The following is a 17,350-nucleotide window of genomic DNA, read 5'->3' on the forward strand; positions in this document are numbered from 1 at the left end:
CCACACCCCTCATTGTCCTCCTCCCCTCGCATCCCATTATTGTCCTCTCCCCCACCTCCATCATTTTCTTCTCCACCACTATCTTTGCTTTCTCCCCCACCACTCCCATCATTGCCCATTCCACCACCTCCATCATTTCCTCCTCCTCCACCACCCCCATTTATTGCCCTTTCCACCACCACCATCATTGCATTCTCACCCACCACCCCATCATTGCCCTCTCGACCATCACCCCATCATTGTCTTCTCCCCATCACTGCCTTCTCCATCACCCCATCACTGTGCCTTCTCCCCATCACTCCCATCATTGCCTGCTCCATCACCCCCATCATTGCCTGCTCCATCACCCCCATCATTGCCTGCTCCATCACCCCATCACTGCCTTCTCCATCACCCCATCACTGCCTGCTCCATCACCCCATCACTCCCATCATTGTCTGCTCCATCACCCCATCACTGCCTGCTCCATCACTCCCATAATTGTCTGCTCCATCACCCCCATCATTGCCTGCTCCATCACCCCCATCACCCATCATTGCCTGCTCCATCACCCCATCATTGCCTGCTCCATCACCCCCATCATTGCCTGCTCCATCACCCTATCACTGCCTTCTCCATCACCCCATCACTGCCTGCTCCATCACCCCATCATTGCCTGCTCCATCACCCCATCATTGCCTGCTCCATCACCCCCATCATTGCCTGCTCCATCACCCCCATCACTCCCCTCATTGCCTGCTTCATCACCCCATCATTGCCTGCTCCATCACCCTATCACTGCCTTCTCCATCACCCCATCACTGCCTGCTCCATCACCCCCATCACTCCCCTCATTGCCTGCTCCATCACCTCCATCACCCCATCACTGCCTGCTCCATCACCCCCATCACTCCCCTCATTGCCTGCTCCATCACCCCCATCATTGTCTGCTCCATCACCCCATCATTGTCTGCTCCATCACTCCCCTCATTGTCTGCTCCATCACTCCCCTCATTGTCTGCTCCATCACTCCCCTCATTGCCTGCTCCATCACCCTATCATTGCCTGCTCCATCACCCCATCATTGCCTGCTCCATCACCCCATCATTGCCTGCTCCATCACCCCATCATTGCCTGCTCCATCACCCCATCATTGCCTGCTCCATCACCCCATCATTGTCTGCTCCATCACCCCATCATTGCCTTCTAGACCATCACTCCCATCATTGCCTGCTCCATCATACACACACACACACAGACATACATACATACACAAGACACCACCTCTCTCCTCTCACCTGTCCGCAGCATCGCCCGCGCTTCCTCCCTCACACAGCAGCGGCCGCTGAATGATGACGTCATTCAGCGGCGCTCCTCTGTGTGAAACAGGAAGCGCGGCCTCCGGGCAGGAAGCAGGACGGACCCTTGCTGCTCCGCTCCTGCTATTCACTCTTGCAGGCAGCTGAGCTGCCGTGATCGCATCGCTCCCTGCCCGCCGCAGCACTGCACTGCAGGGTGGAATTGCTGCTGCCGTGCCGCGCCGCCCCCACACACATGCCGCCTGGGGCGGACCGCCCCCCCCGCCCCCCCCACGCTACGCCAGTGGGTTCCGGGGGAGACACCGGATCTAAACTGCGTGACAACGCATCCGCTCTGATATTCTTGGATCCTGGCCGAAAAGTGATCGAGAAGTTGAATCGGGAAAAAGTGACCATCTAGCCTGTCTGGGAGTCAACCTTTTAGCTGACTCAATGTAAGCTAGGTTTTTGTGGTCCGTGATTACCGTTATAGGATGGACAGCCCCCTCCAAAAAATGCCTCCATTCTTCAAAGGCCAATTTTACGGCCAGAAGTTCCCGATTCCCCACATCATAGTTTCTCTCCGCAGGGGAGAACTTATTTGAGAAAAAGGCGCAAGGTCTTAAATTGGTCAAAGTGGCGGGTCCCTGGGACAATACCGCCCCCACCCCCACCTCTGAGGCGTCTACCTCAACAATAAATGGTTCAGACGGGTGCGGTTGAATAAGAACCGGGGCAGACATGAAACATTTTTTCAAAAACTGAAATGCCGCTACCACAGCGGTTGACCAATTCTTGATATCGGCCCCCTTTTGAGTCATGTCTGTGAGGGGTTTAACCACCTGTGAGAACCCCCTTATAAATTTACGATAATAATTAGCGAACCCTAGGAAACGCTGCAGAGCCTTCAAATCACAAGGTTGAACCCACTCGACAATGGCCTGCACCTTATTAGGATCCATGCGATACCCTTCAGCAGACACGATGAATCCCAGAAAGGACAGTTCCTGAACAAAAAATAAACATTTTTCAAGTTTAGCAAAAAGACAGTTCTCCCTGAGCCTTTGGAGAACTGCCCGAACATGACCAATGTGAGACTGTATATCAGGAGAGTAGATTAAAATGTCATCCAAATATACCACCATAAAACGTCCAATCAAATCAGAGAACACATGATTTATGAAATTTTGGAAGACCGCTGGAGCATTGGTCAGGCCGAAAGGCTTGACCAAATTCTCAAACAACCCTTCAGTAGTGAGAGAGGCCGTTTTCCACTCATCTCCGTCCCGGACTCGGATAAGGTTATACGCTCCCCGTAGATCTAATTTCGAAAACCACTTAGCTCCGGACAACTGTATAAATCAGGAATAAGTGGAAGGGGATACGTATTCCTCACAGTTATTTTATTTAACTCACGGAAATCGAGGCATGGGTGCAAACCACCGTCTTTTTTCTTTACAAAAAAGAACCCCGCCGCCACAGGAGAAACAGAAGGCCGAATATGTCCCTTACGGAGACTCTCAGAAATATATTCCTTCATCGCAGCCCGTTCCGGACCCGAGAGGTTATACAAGTGGGCTTTGGGCAATTTAGCACCTGGAACCAGGTCAATGGCACAATCAAATGGGCGGTGTGGTGGTAAAACCTCAGCCTCTTTTTCAGAGAAAACGTCCGTATAATCTATCAGGCACTCCAGAATACGTTCTAGACCCACGGTCAACACAGACACAAGACATTTCTCAGAGCAATAGGGACCCCATTTAACAATGTCCCGAGTTTCCCAATTAATCACAGGATTATGCAGATGTAACCAGGGGAACACCAACACCAGTGCCGCAGGCAGGTTGTTCATTACAAAACATGAAATGCGTTCCTGTTGCAAGGAACTCACTTTAAGGAGAAACTCTTCAGTACGAAACATAATGTCATTCTTAACCAGTGGTGTTTTGTCAATAGCAACAATGTGAATCGGAGTCTCCAACCTAACTGTCCCTATCTTACACCTGGCCACCAAGTCAGAGTCAATAAAGTTCAATGATGAACCGCAATCCACGAAGGCAGAAGTGGATGTGGAGACACTCCCACAACAAAGTTCCACTTGAAACAACATTTTAGAGAAGGCAGAAAAGGGTACCTGAGAGCCTGGGTGACCTCCACGATAATCACCCGGGCTCAGTCGCTTGTTGGTTAGTGGCTGGGAGGGGCAATCCTTTTTCCAATGTCCAGACTCGCCACTGTGACAACAGCATTTTCTCACGCACCGTTGTCTCCTTTCTTCCTCCTTAAGGTCGATGGTTCCCATCTCCGTGATTTTCAATGTAGAACTGGCTCCCCTTCCTTGGGAGAATAATGATGTCTCGGTTTGTATCACTCCCCTTGCCCGTAACCTGCGATCCATCAGGACAGCCTGTGTCATAGCCTCCTCCAAGGAATCAGGTGGGGGGTGGAGAGCCAAGGCGTCTTTCAGATGCTCAGACAGGCCTCTACTGAACAACCCCCGGAGGGCGGCGTCGTTCCAGCAGACCTCAGCAGCCCAGCGTCTGAACTCAGAGCAAAACCACTCGGCTGAGTGCTTCCCCTGGCAAACATTCATCAACATGTCCTCATCCATACGCATCCGATCAGGCTCATCATAAATATGCCCCAGGGCCTCAAAAAATGCATCTACAGTCATACGCTCAGGGGCCGTGGTAAGAAGGGAGAAAGCCCAAGCTTGGGGGGCTCCCCTTAACAGGGATATAATGACCCCCACTCTCTGACTTTCATCCCCAGAAGAGTGTGGTCGTAAGGAAAAAAAAAAAGCTTACAGCCCTCCTTGAAAACTCTGAATTCATTTTTATCACCAGAAAAGGTATCGGGTAATTTAACTGGAGATTCCGGGGAAATTAATGTAACATCCCGAGCCCCCAATGAAAGAACTCCCTGCACATTGTCAGCGATCAGCTGCTGAGACTGAGCCAGAACTCTTTGTTCTCCAAGGAGTTTCTGAGACATCTGCGTCAGGTGCTTAACCTGTTCAGAAAGAGTGTGCATAGAATCCATCACATACACAGGAGAATGGGAGCAGAGGAAAAAAAAATGGTATGGGTCAGTTATAATGTCAGAGACACCGCACTACACTTACTCTTAGAGCCAGTGCGCGTGTCCTGAGTACAGAAGCAGTGCTGAAAGTTACCTGGGGAGCAGGGCAGAAGAGGTGACCAGGCGTGCTTCAAGCTAATAGTGTCAGGGTCCAGTCAGCGCTGGAAAGTAAAGAGGCACGGGACCTGCGGACACTGAAAATGAGCAAGCTTGCACAGGACCTATGGTCATGTGACTGCAAGGGGGTGTGGCTTAGCGTCCTGCTTTCAGATATGACAGGACACCATACAACAACTCAGTCAGGCAAAACGGAGGTCACAACAGTACGGGCAAACGAGGCACAGGAGGGACAAACAGACGGGTAGTCAGACAAAGCCAAAGGTCATACACAAGAGGGCGACGTGGTACCAAGGGGACAAGCAGAGAGGAGTCTGGTCACAAGCAGAGAGTCATACACGAGAGGTAGCGCAGTACAAGAGGGTCAGGCAGAACTCGTAACAGGGACAGAACCAGATCAAAACCACACAAGCAAGCAAGATATCAGGCACAAGGCACACGTATACAAGAGGTCACTAAACTCAGCTGAGGGCAGGAGTATAACTGACACCGGACCCAGGTCCAGTGAGCACTAAATAGCCTCCTTCTGCCAGAGAGAGGCAGCACAATTAACCCATAGCCTAACCAGGACGGGTCAAAGCGAAATCCCGTCCTGGATCATGACAATGCCATGACGTACTATCCCGTCCCTGGGAATTAAGTCCCAGGGCACATGGACGGGATAGTACGTCTCATGGCAGAAAGGGGTTAAAGCTGTGCACATATTTGCAACTATTATCTTACTTATGTAATAAAACTAAAGACCATTTCTAAGGAAATAACTTTTCAATTTGTCTTGTTTCAACATTTCTTATCATACCCTTTTTATGGTACCTATGCAGCCTAAAGTCCCTGTCACACACAGCGAGATCACTAGCGAGATCGATGCTGAGTCACAAGTTTTGTGACGCAACAGCGATCTCACCAGCGATATCGCTGTGTGTGACAGGTATCAGCGACCGCCCCCCCCCTGCCGGGTATCGCTGATCGTGCTTGAAGGCCCTGGACATTTTTTTGATCGTTGGTCTCCTGCTGGCCAGCACGCATCGCTGCGTGTGGCAAGCGGGAGACCAGCGATCAGCGAGCTGGAGCCTGGTAAAGGTAAACTGCGGGTTACTAAGCCTGCGCGTCACTTAGTTACCCAATGTGTACCTTAGATACCAGCGTGCTGGTGCAGGGAGCTGGTAACCAAGATAAACAGCGGGTTTCTAAGCACCGCGCGGCGCTAAGAAACCTGCTGTTTTCCTTGGTTACCAGCTCCCTGCACCAGCGCACTGGTATCTAAGGTACACAGCGGGTAACTAAGCAACGCCCTCGCTTGTTACCCGCGCCATTGCTGGTCCTCATTGCTGGTGAGATCTGCCTGTTTGACAGCTCACCAGCGATCATGTAGCGACACACCAGCGATCCTGACAAGGTCATATCGTTGTCGGGATCGCTGGTGCGTCGCTATGGGTGACGGGGGCTTTAGTGTTTTCATGGACACGGACTACACAACAAACCATGCGTGATCTGGTCCTGCAGTCACACTATTTCTCCAGTCCCCTTTTGCTAACTTCCAGAGGTGGAACAAAGTATGACTGCTTGATCAGACTGCGCACTATTTAGGAGCCATGTAAGCGAAAACAGAATCGTAGGATATTTATAATCAAACTCTTTGCAAAGTTAATTCATTTTTTATGCTATAATTATTTGTGAAGATAGCCGGTTTTGCTTTTAAGCAAGTAATATGGTAATAACCGTTGTTGTCGTTAAAGAGAATCTGTCACCAGGTTTTATTTCTATGTAATCGGAGAGCACCATGATGTAGGGAGGGAGAGCCTGATTCCATTGATGTGTTAATTACTGTCCTGGAATCAATATTTTATCAGCAGGAGATTATCACAAGAGGACACCCCGCCTCATTTTTGCTAGTCCCCTGCCCACCATGGATTAGCAGCAATGGATTAATACTCCTGATAAAGCAAGATTTTCTCCACAAATTTCAGACAAATACATTTTTCTTGAATTTTTCTTAAAGGTGTTGTTCCACAAACAAAACAAAAGAGCTGTTTTAAGTGGTAACCAATATTTTCTCTTACTCCATTCCCGCTGGTGTAAGTATGGCGTTTTTTTTGTTTTGTTTTTTTTACAGTGGGTACGTAAAGTATTCAGACCCCTATAAATTTTTCACTTTTTTTCATTGCAGTCATTTGGTAAATTTTTGGTAAATTCAAAAAGTTCATTTTTTTTTCTCATTAATGTACCCTCTGCACCCCATCTTGACGGAAAAAAAAAACAGAATTGTAGAAATGTTTGCAAATTTATTAAAAAAGAAAAACTGAAATATCACATGGTCATAAGTATTCAGACCCTTTGCTCAGTATTAAGTAGAAGCACCCTTTTGAGCTAGTACAGCCATCAGTCTTCCTGGGAATGATGCAACAAGTTTTTCACACCTGGATTTGGGGATCCTCTGCTCTTCTTCCTTGCACATCCTCTCCAATTCCTTCAGGTTGGATTTTGAACATTGGTAGACAGCCATTTTCAGGTCTCTTCAGGATGCTCAATTGGGTTTAGATCAGGGATCTTGCTGGGCCATTCAAGAATGGTCACAGAGTTGTTCGGAAGCCACTCCTTTGTTATTTTAGCTGTGTGCTTAGGGTCACTGTCTTGTTGATAGGTGAACCTTCAGCCAAGTCTGAGGTCCAGAGCACTCTGGAAGAGGTTTTCATCCAGGAAATCTCTGTACTTGGCTGCATTCATGTTTCCTTCAATAGCAACCAGTCATCCTGTCCCTGCAGCTGAAAAACACCTCTGTAGCATGATGCTGCCACCACCATGTTTCACTGTTGGGATTGTATTGGGCATGTGATGAGCAATGCCTGGTTTTCTCCACACATACTGCTTAGAATTATCACCAAAAAGGTCTATCTTCATCTCATCAGACTAAAGAATCTTATTTCTCATAGTCTGGGAGTCCTTCATGTGTTTTTTTTAGCAAACTCTATGCGAGCTTTCATATGTCTTGCACTGAGGAGAGGCTTCCGTCGGGCCACTCTGCCATAAAGACCTGACTGGTGGAATGTTGCAGTGATAGTTGACTATGTGGAACTTTCTCTAATCTACCTACTACATCTGTGGAGCTCAGCCACAGTGATCTTGGGGTTCTTCTTTACCTCTCTCATTAAGGCTCTTCTCCCATGTTTGCTCAGTTTGGCTGGACGGCCAGGTGTAGGAAGACTTCTGGTGGTTCCAAACTTCTTCCATTTAAGGATTATGAAGGCCACTGTGCTCTTAGGAACCTTGAGCACTGCAGAAATTCTTTTGTAACCTTGACCAGATCTGTGCCTTGCCACAATTCTGTCTCTGAGCTCCTTGGCCTTTTCCTTTGACCTCATAAATCTCATTTGGTCTGACATGCACTGTGAGCTGTGAGGTCTTATACAGACAGGCGTGTGCCTTTACAAATCAAGACCTATCAGTTTAATTAAACACAGCTGGACTTCAATGAAAGAGTAGAACCATCTCAAGGAGAATCACAAGGAAATAGACAGCATGTGACTTAAATATGAGTGTCTGAGCAAAGGGTCTGAATACTTATTACCATGTGATATTTCAGCTTTTCTTTTTTTAATAAATTTGCAAAAATGTCTACATTTCTGTTTTTTTTCAGTCAAGATGGAGTACAAAGTGTAAAAAATGAACTTCTTTGAATTTACCAAATTGCTGCAATGAAACAAAGAGTAAAAGATTTTAAAGGGGTCTGAATACTTTCTGTACCCACTGTACATCAGTGCTAAGGTTCTAGAGATATGGGCATTTTTACTTACTGCTAATTTCATGATCTTTACAAGGGGCTGTGGGTCACTGGATTTTCTGTGGATGTGGCTTTAGGCTGCTCTGCATTATTACCATGTGAGAAATGCCCTTGTAAAGACGGTAAAAACTATCACCAAATATCTCTTGTACCTTATGATGGATTACAAAAAAAAAAAAGTGGAATACTCAGAAGAAATAAAACAAGAGCAAAATTGGACACTTATTTTTCTTGGCCGATACCTATAATGATATTTATAAATATCTATCTTTAAGCCTTAACCACTTTTGTAATTTACTTTGTTACAAAACTCCCTACCGCTCTCACTATCCTCCTATTCCCTATAGCTGTCTTTTTTTATTTACTTTCTGGGATGTTTTGTTTGAGGGGAGTCTCAAACAGCATATCACAGGTGGATGACTCAGTTCCCACAGCTTTCATCTCCATGCCTGAAACAGGGGCAGCGCTGCAATCACTTACTCCAGCTACTGTCACAAGCCACCCTTGATGATGTACAGTTTCACTGGGGTGATTGAGAAGTGGCAGCAACTTCAGTAGCAACTGCCACACTTCACTGGTCCCAGCACCTTTGCATCTTCATTGGCCACTGTCACACTTCTGTCCCCGCCACCTGCATCTTCAATGGCCACCACCACAGTCCCTGCTTCTGACACCACTGTCTCTTTCACTGAAATGAGATGTTCTCAAGGAGCAGTGATAGAAGCAGGGTTATGACAGCAGCACTGCCCCAAAGCTTCTATTACCTCCTTCAAACGAATCGCCAACAGGGCATGGTGATAAAAACAGTGAGTGACATCAACACCGCCACTGAGGACAATTCATTTGTGGGCATCACAGGGAGTAAAGAAATAAATGATAGATATAAAAAATGTTATAATGAAGTAAATGACAAAAGTGGCTAAAGAGTAAAGATAGATATTTATAAAGGGTCTTGCCTCTGTCTCCCTGATGAGGAAGATGCAGGCCGTGTCGCGGAGTGGGGTAAAGATGGTTGGTCTCAGGTCAGGACGGGAACGAGGACTGATGAAGCACAAAACCAAGGGAACATCACTAAAAGGAGACTTTGTCTTAATCTGTACGCTGCAGCCATATTTTCACAATAATAGGTATCAACCAATTTAACATGGTGACATGTCGTCTTTAATCAATAGATAATTGAAAGTTAAGCAGTTTCACAATTGGATTTGTTTTAAATTGTTGCTGAGTTGAGATACACTTATAATAATGATGCTTTTGATGCTTCCTGTTTAACTGCCTGTGGACAATCATGGAGAGATGCTTTAGCTACTAGTGATGGGTGCAGTTGCTATTAATCCCACAGGAGATTGTAGAGGGCAGGGGGCATAAGTTGATATAATCTACTGATGCTGCTGGTGAAGGGGGACGCAGATTCGGTTTGCTGTGGTTGCTCTGAAACCCCTCTTCTAAAAAGTCTAGGTGGAGTGTGTGGTGTGGTGGATTCCGTTCCTTATGCACTTTTGCTTTGGGAGCCATCGTTGCCTCCCCATCTATGGGATCGGATCTGGCTACAACAGAAGACATTGGGTCTGGGTTAACAGGCATGACTTTACTGTGCAATTCATTTACACATGGCTGCAGTGTACAGATTAAGACAAAGTCTCCTTTTAGTGATGTTCCCTTGGTTTTGTGCTTCTTCAGTCTTTGTTCTCATCCTGACCTTAGACCAATCATCTTCACCCCACTCCGCGACCCGACCTGCATCTATCTCATCAGGGAGACAGAGGCATGACTCTCTATACCTTTTCTGGACCTTAGGCCCAAGACTTTCCCAGCGTCCAGATGTGCCCAGAGATGTGCCCTCACTCTTTTAGGAGACTCGCACTGACTGAACTCATTCTTCTCTGCTGCCCCTTCAGTGCACTAGAACCTGCTAACTGTTATATGTTTACGCTTGCTCTTTACTTCACCTAGATCTTGCATTTAACTGTCTAACCCCTCCCAAACTATGGGCTGATCCCAATCTATTAATTATCTAATCCCTAGTGTAGTGCAAACTGTATCCCTATCTTCTGTATTTTTCCCCTAGTGGACAGACCTCCCGCATTCCCAGAGATGGCCTTAGGGATAGCTTAGAGAAGAATCAAGCACACAAAACCAGCCATAGGGACGAAACATAACATAACTTTTATCACACAAACAGCATTACCATATTAAAACTTCCTAACAAAACCCTTTTGTTGCCACAATGTCTTATTTGTCCCCTCCTCACCCCTACACTGGCACAGACTTTTCCATGCTGCGGATCTCTGCCTGTTTGTTTTATCTAAGAATCTATCGTATATACTATATATTGCAGGAACTTTGAGGTCATCTCAATAAATCACTTCAGTGAAGTGCAACAAGAGCAATATTTGGACACATAAATGGAAAAAACTGCGTATATGATTGGCCACTGAACTTGTTTTACTGCAATGTTGTGATTTATTAAGATGAACTCAAAGTTCCATTCATATAGCAGATATGCTTATTAGGCTTAGATGAAAGGTAAAAGAAAACAGGAGTAACATCACACAACTCAGCAAGTGTAAGAGCCCCTGACAATGACCTCAGGAGCATAGGTGAATAATGTAGAGTGACTAGCTGTGGAATCTACACAACCATCAGCTAAAGTAGCTCTACGTGATGTGGTAGATCGGCTGCACATTGTGGTAGACATAGGTACAGTCATGGCCAAAAGTTTTGAGAATGACACAAATATTAATTTTTACAAAGTCTACTGCTTCATTTTTTCTAATGGCAATTTGCATATACTCCAGAATGTTATAAAGAGTGATCAGCTTAACAGCAATTACTTGCAAAGTCAATATTTGCCTAGAAAATTAACTTTATCCCCCAAAACACATTTCAACATCATTGCAGCCCTGCCTTAAAAAGACCAGCTAACATCGTTTCAGTGATTGCTCCATTAACACAGGTGTGGGTGTTGATGAGGACAGGGCTGGAGATCAATCTGTCATGATTAAGTAAGAATGACACCACTGGACACTTTGAAAGGAGGCTGGTGCTTGGCATCATTGTTTCTCTTCTGTTAACCATGGTTATCTCTAAAGAAACACATGCAGTCATCATTGCACTGCACAAAAATGGCCTAACAGGGAAGAGTATCGCAGCTAGAAAGATTGCACCTCAGTCAACAATCTATCGCATCATCAAGAACTTCAAGGAGAGAGGTTCCCTTTTTGCCAAAAAGGCTCCAGGGCGCCCAAGAAAGACCAGCAAGCACCAGGACCGTCTCTTAAAAGTGTTTCAGCTGCGGGATCGGGCTACCAGCAGTGCAGAGCTTGCTCAGGAATGGCAGCAGGCAGGTGTGAGTGCATCTGCACGCACTGTGAGGCGGAGACTCTTGGAGCAAGGCCTGGTCTCAAGGAGGGCAGCAAAGAAGCCACTTCTCTCCAGGAAAAACATCATGGACAGACTGATATTCTGCAAGAGGTACAGGGAGTGGACGGCTGAGGACTGGGGTAAAGTCATTTTCTCTGATGAATCCCCTTTTCGATTGTTTGGGACATCTGGAAAACGGCTTATTCGGAGAAGACCAGGTGAACGCTACCACCAGTCTTGTCTCATGCCAACTGTCAAACATCCTGAAACCATTCATGTGTGGGGCTGCTTCTCAGCCAAGGGAATGGCCTCTCTCTCAGTCTTGCCTAAAAACACAGCCATGAATAAAGAATGGTACCAGAATGTCCTCCAAGAGCAACTTCTCCCAACCGTCCAAGAGCAGTTTGGCGATCAACAATGCCTTTTTCAACATGATGGAGCACCTTGCCATAAAGCAAAGGTGATAACTAAATGGCTCAGGGAACAAAACATAGAGATTTTGGGACCATGGCCTGGAAACTCCCCAGATCTTAATCCCATTGAGAACTTGTGGTCAATCATCAAGAGATGGGTGGACAAACAAAAACCTTCAAATTCAGACAAAATAAAAGCATTGATTTTGCAAGAATGGACTGCTATCAGTCAGGATTTGATCCAGAAGTTGATTGAGAGCATGCCAGGGAGAATTGCTGAGGTCCTGAAGAAGAAGGGTCAACACTGCAAATATTGACTTGCTGCATTAACTCATTCTAACTGTCAATATAATCTTTTGCTACTCATAATATGATTGCAATTATATTTCTGTTTGTGATAAAAACATCTGACAAACACACAAAAACCAGAGGCCAGCAGATCATGTGAAAATATAATATTTGTGTCATTCTCAAAACTTTTGGCCATGACTGTACACTGTGTCTTTAAAGGGGTTGTCCGGGATTTTCACATAATCTCAGTGCATATCTGGGCTGCAGAATGCTGACAATAAGTAATTTACCTTCTGTGGCCAGTTTGCAGGGTTTCCAAGATATCATCTCTTGCTTCTAAGAAAAACATCCAGTGGGGGTGTGTTCTGGCATTGAAATGAGAACTGGTCGCTTCCTCCTCACTAGTTTCACTTTCCATAGATCACTGTTCAGCGGGTGACTGGGGGAGGAGCAGCTGGGTGGTTGTGCTCTCTGCACTGAGGCTGCTAGAGGGGGAGGATTTGTTACTGTGTGAGGAGGGATAGGCTTGTTCATGTGGTCGGGGAGGGCCTGTTGCTATGGAGGGTGGGGTTGCTGCTATAGAGGGCATGTTTTTAGTAGAGTAGGAGGAAGCGACCAGTTCTCATTTCAATGTCAGAACACCCCCCTCCCCCTTGGACGTTTTTCTTAGAAGCAAGAGATGATATCTTGGAAACTCTGCAAACTGGCCACAGAAGGTAAATTACTTATTGTCAGCATTCTGCAGCCCAGATATGCACTGAGATTATGTGAAAAGCCCAGACAACCCCTTTAAATCTTCCACTGGTTTATTATACATGTGACATAAACCAATGCAAAGTGAAAATAAACACGGCCCTTTGGGCAAAACAGGAAAGCAAAACAAAGTGGAGTACAGTCTCTGCAGCTGCGAGGAGGAACTGCTTGCTCTGAATATAACAACCAGGTTCAGTACAGTTTAACAAAAAAACACTTCTCTGTAGCTGCTGGCTCCAGACCCCCCAAAGACTGAATGTCTCTGGAGGCCGACTATTTACACCTTGGGGTGGAGATAAGGTGGACAACCTCCCACTCACTCTATGGTTGCCCACAAAAACCCAGCCCTTAAAATGGTTGATTAACCCCTGTGACAGAGTCATTGGCACGATATGTGAGGGGATATATGTGTCACTGAGACTGCTTTCCTCTGTGATCTAGAAACCCATAAGTTTCTTTTTAGCATGATATACAGTTATGTCCATATATATTTGGACAGAGACAACATTTTTCTAATTTTAAAAAAGAAAAAATGCCAGCTTACCCGGTTGGTTCAAAAGCTAAGCTGCTATACTGTATAGGCTCTCAGCAACGGATAAATGACAGGAGCTCTTGCCAACAATAAATGCGAAAAGGAGATGAATCCAGCAAGCCAAGTTTAAAGTACATAAAAAATCTTCTTTATTTCAAACGTAGATTAAAAATATTTATCCATAGCAGCATATTATAAATATAGGCAGAAATAGGAAAAATTACTGCTGTAAAGCGCACGGCAAGACGCGTTTCGGCTAAACCTTTATCATTGCCATAATACACATTGCTATTTTTCTGGGATATAAGAAGGAAAAGATCCTAAGATAGGTGGTGCTATAGTTGATTAAACGTTAATAGATCACACTTGTGAGCATCAACCTATAAGATTAACTATTTAAAAACAAGTGTTAACCCTAACAAAAGCTAATATGCTAGCAGTAATTTTTCCATATATTTTACAAATATTTTACAATACATGATATAACAGAATATATATACAGAGATTTTTTTCTCATGTTATCCTCCACAATACTTCCATAATATAATTTTTACTCAAAAAATATATATTTATGAACTTAAGACAGAGCAGGTTATAATTATTAACATAAGAATCATAATTTTAGGATTTTTAATATATTCTAATTAAATATTGTGTATTGTTTAAGCCAATTGGCATCCTAGTTTCCAAAGTAAAAATCCAAGCAGATTCCCTGTTTAGTTTACGTTTTCTATCGCCCCCTCTGGTAGACAGTGTTACTAACTCTATTGCTTTAAACCTGAAGCAATCAAAATTGCCAGAATGATATTGTGAAAAATGCCTGGAGACCGCTGATGGATTGAAGCTGGAGGGGTTAATAGCATCAGAAATGTGTCTTCTAATTCTTTTCCTCAGTTTTCCCGTTGTACAACCTATATACTGTTTACAACATAATGTACAGTCAATCAAATATACTACGTAGGTGGAATTACAGTTCAGAAAACTGTTAATAGGATATTCTTTGTTGCTATGGAATGAGGAAAATTTGTTGATTTTATGTGCATATTGACAACAAGTACATCTCTTATTTCCACTTTTAAAAAACCCCTTTAGATTCAGCCAGGTGTCACTGGTTTCCAGCGAGGAATTCAAATACAGACTAGGCGATAGTTTATCCTGCAAAGTGGGTGCTTTTTTTGCTACGTAAGTAATTTGGTTTTCTGCAATAATTTGTTTTAGTTTTGGATCCTGGCTTAACACTGGAACATATTTCTTTATAATAGAAACTATGTTGTTATACTGAAGACTATATGGAGTAGAGAAAAAAAAAAAATTTTATTATTTGGAAATTGTGATTTTTTTTTTTTTTGTTGTTTTTTTTTATTTATTAGATCCTTTCTATCAATATCCTTGACTATTTTAGTTGCTCTCTGTAACATCCAATTTGGATATCCTCTATTTTTTAGTCTCATATTAACTAATTCCTGTGCATTTTTATATGTTTTTGGATCAGTCGAATTTCGTTTATACCTTATAAGCTCTCCTATGGGGATATTTTTTATCACATGTTGAGGATGGCAAGAATCAGCTGCCAGTAATGTATTTCTGGCAGTGCTTTTGCGGTAGGGGCTAATAAAGATTTTTTTTGTTGTCATCTTCATCTAGACCTGCTGTTAATGTGACATCTAGAAAATTCACTGAATTTTTATTCCAAAAATGTGTAAAGGCTAAGTTGAAATCATTCACATTAATGCTGTTTATAAAACTGGAGGCTTCCTCCTGTGTTCCTTTCCATATAATGACTAAGTCATCTATATAACGCCCTGTCCACACCAGGCTTTTAGAAAAAAGGTTGGAGTCAGCATATAGGACCAATTCCTCCCATCTGGCCATAACTAAATTTGCCAGAGATGGGGAGAACTTGGCCCCCATGCTGACTCCAGTCTTCTGCAGAAAAAATCTGCTATTAAAAGAAAAATAATTGTGACTGAGTAAAAACCTTACTGCCATTACCAAAAAATCCTTAATTTCTATAGCATAATTACTAAATGTTTCTAAGTGATAAATTAATGAATCTATGGCCACCCCATGAGGGATCAATGGATATAATGAAACCACATCACTTGTAATCCAGGAGTATTGATCATCCCATATAAAATTTTCTATCATGGTAACTAAAGCTTTGGTATCTCTGATGTAACTAGGGATTTCTTTCACCAGAGGCTGTAAGTAATGATCCACCCATTCTCCTAATCTCTCTCCCAAAGATCCAATACCTGCCACTATAGGGCGTAGTGGAGGTGGAAATACATCCTTATGGACCTTAGCGAGGGAATGGTAAATAGGAACAATTGGACAGGTGACATGTAAATAGTCAAATAACCTCTGTGTTAGAGCCCCATTGAATAAGCCCTCCTCTAGCAATGCTTTAAGCTCCCCATTAAATTCAATAGTAGGATCATAGAATATTTCTTGATAAGCATTAGAATTCTCGAGGTCTAATAAATTCAACCTTTCATACAATCCTGCATTAAGAATAACCACTCCTCCCCCTTTGTCAGCCTCACGTACTAACAGATCTTTATTACTTATTAAATCCTTTAGAGCCATTCTTTCTTTTGTAGATAAATTATTTCTATTTATAGGGTTGTCTCTAATTTCTTTATCCAGCTCTATAAGTTCACTTTCCACCAGCTCCTGGAAAGAATCCAGGACTGGTGGTCGTGACCTCAGGGGATAAAATTGAGGATTTTTTGTATGAAAGGTTGAATTCAGATCTATATAACTATCTGTGCTTTCACATCGTAGTTTTTTTGCAGACAAAAGTGTTTTTTGTTCTTCATAGGACAACATGATATCTTCATCTATAATAGGCATATCATCATATAACTTTGTAACATTATCATCAGAAAAATGACATTTAATGGTAAAATTGCGTGCCAATTTGTTAACATCTAACAAGGTTTTATACAAATCAAAGTTATACGTTGGACAATAGCCTAGTCCTCTATATACCATGGAAATTTGATCTTCCGTTAGTATATAACTAGAGAGGTTCCATATAGGAACCTCTAATACCTCCGATTTTTGTTCCTTTGCGGATTTCTTCTTGCTGGCACTATGGTGTTTCCGCCCGCCTCTTTTCCTCCGTTTTTTGAAACCTTTCTAGAATAAAAAGTCCTTTGTTGTATTCCAGGATTGTATACGCCGTCATTTTCTTCAATAGAAGTCAATAAAGATGAAGAATCCAAAGTGTCCTCTGTAGAATTGTATGAAGAGGAATCTGAACTTTTATTCCCATTTGAGAAAGTCACTTTGTTTCTATTCTGTGTATACAGATTTTTCTTTAATGTAGGGCGTGGATAGGATTGCCAATTATAGACTTTATTTTCTTTGTAGTCTTTCAGATCTCTTTCAAACTTTCTTTTCTTAATATCTGTAATAGAATTTTCCAATTTAACCAAGTTTGATTTCATTTTGTCTTGTAATTTTTGAAAGTCCAGATGTTGTGAAAATTTAGCCAGATCATTTTTAAGATCTTTGATATCTGTCTGTATGGAAGCTAGCTAAACTTCCTCCTCCTTGATAATCAGTTGAATAAGCTTCAAGGAACATGTGCTGAGAATGTCCTCCCATTTTCTCTGGAATTCCTCACTGAAATGAGCTGTAGCTTTTTTCCGTAATCTTAATCCGCGGGGAATCATCTCCTTTTCAAGATATACATTTAGAGAGTTATGATTCCACCAAGTTTTTACTTCCTTGCTCA

At 43.5% G+C, this 17,350-nt stretch overlaps 1 protein-coding gene across 3 annotated transcripts in view; it reads left to right on the forward strand.

Moving 5' to 3' along the window:
- The window catches only part of LOC141054238 (caspase-8-like), a 221,199-nt gene that overhangs the window by 120,961 nt on the left and 82,888 nt on the right, over positions 1 to 17,350 (forward strand). Inside the window, exon 9 of one of the 3 annotated variants that reach the window (XM_073551483.1) lies at positions 14,698 to 14,787. The exons of the other annotated variants lie outside the window; for them this stretch is intronic. Coding sequence (XP_073407584.1) covers positions 14,698 to 14,787 — 90 coding nt within the window. The remainder of the gene's footprint in view (positions 1 to 14,697; positions 14,788 to 17,350) is intronic. 3 annotated transcript variants of the gene reach the window in all.

The sequence above is a fragment of the Dendrobates tinctorius genome, unplaced genomic scaffold, assembly GCF_039654945.1.
Source record: "Dendrobates tinctorius isolate UK_male_01 unplaced genomic scaffold, ASM3965494v1 ptg000177l, whole genome shotgun sequence".
NCBI lineage: Eukaryota > Metazoa > Chordata > Amphibia > Anura > Dendrobatidae > Dendrobates > Dendrobates tinctorius.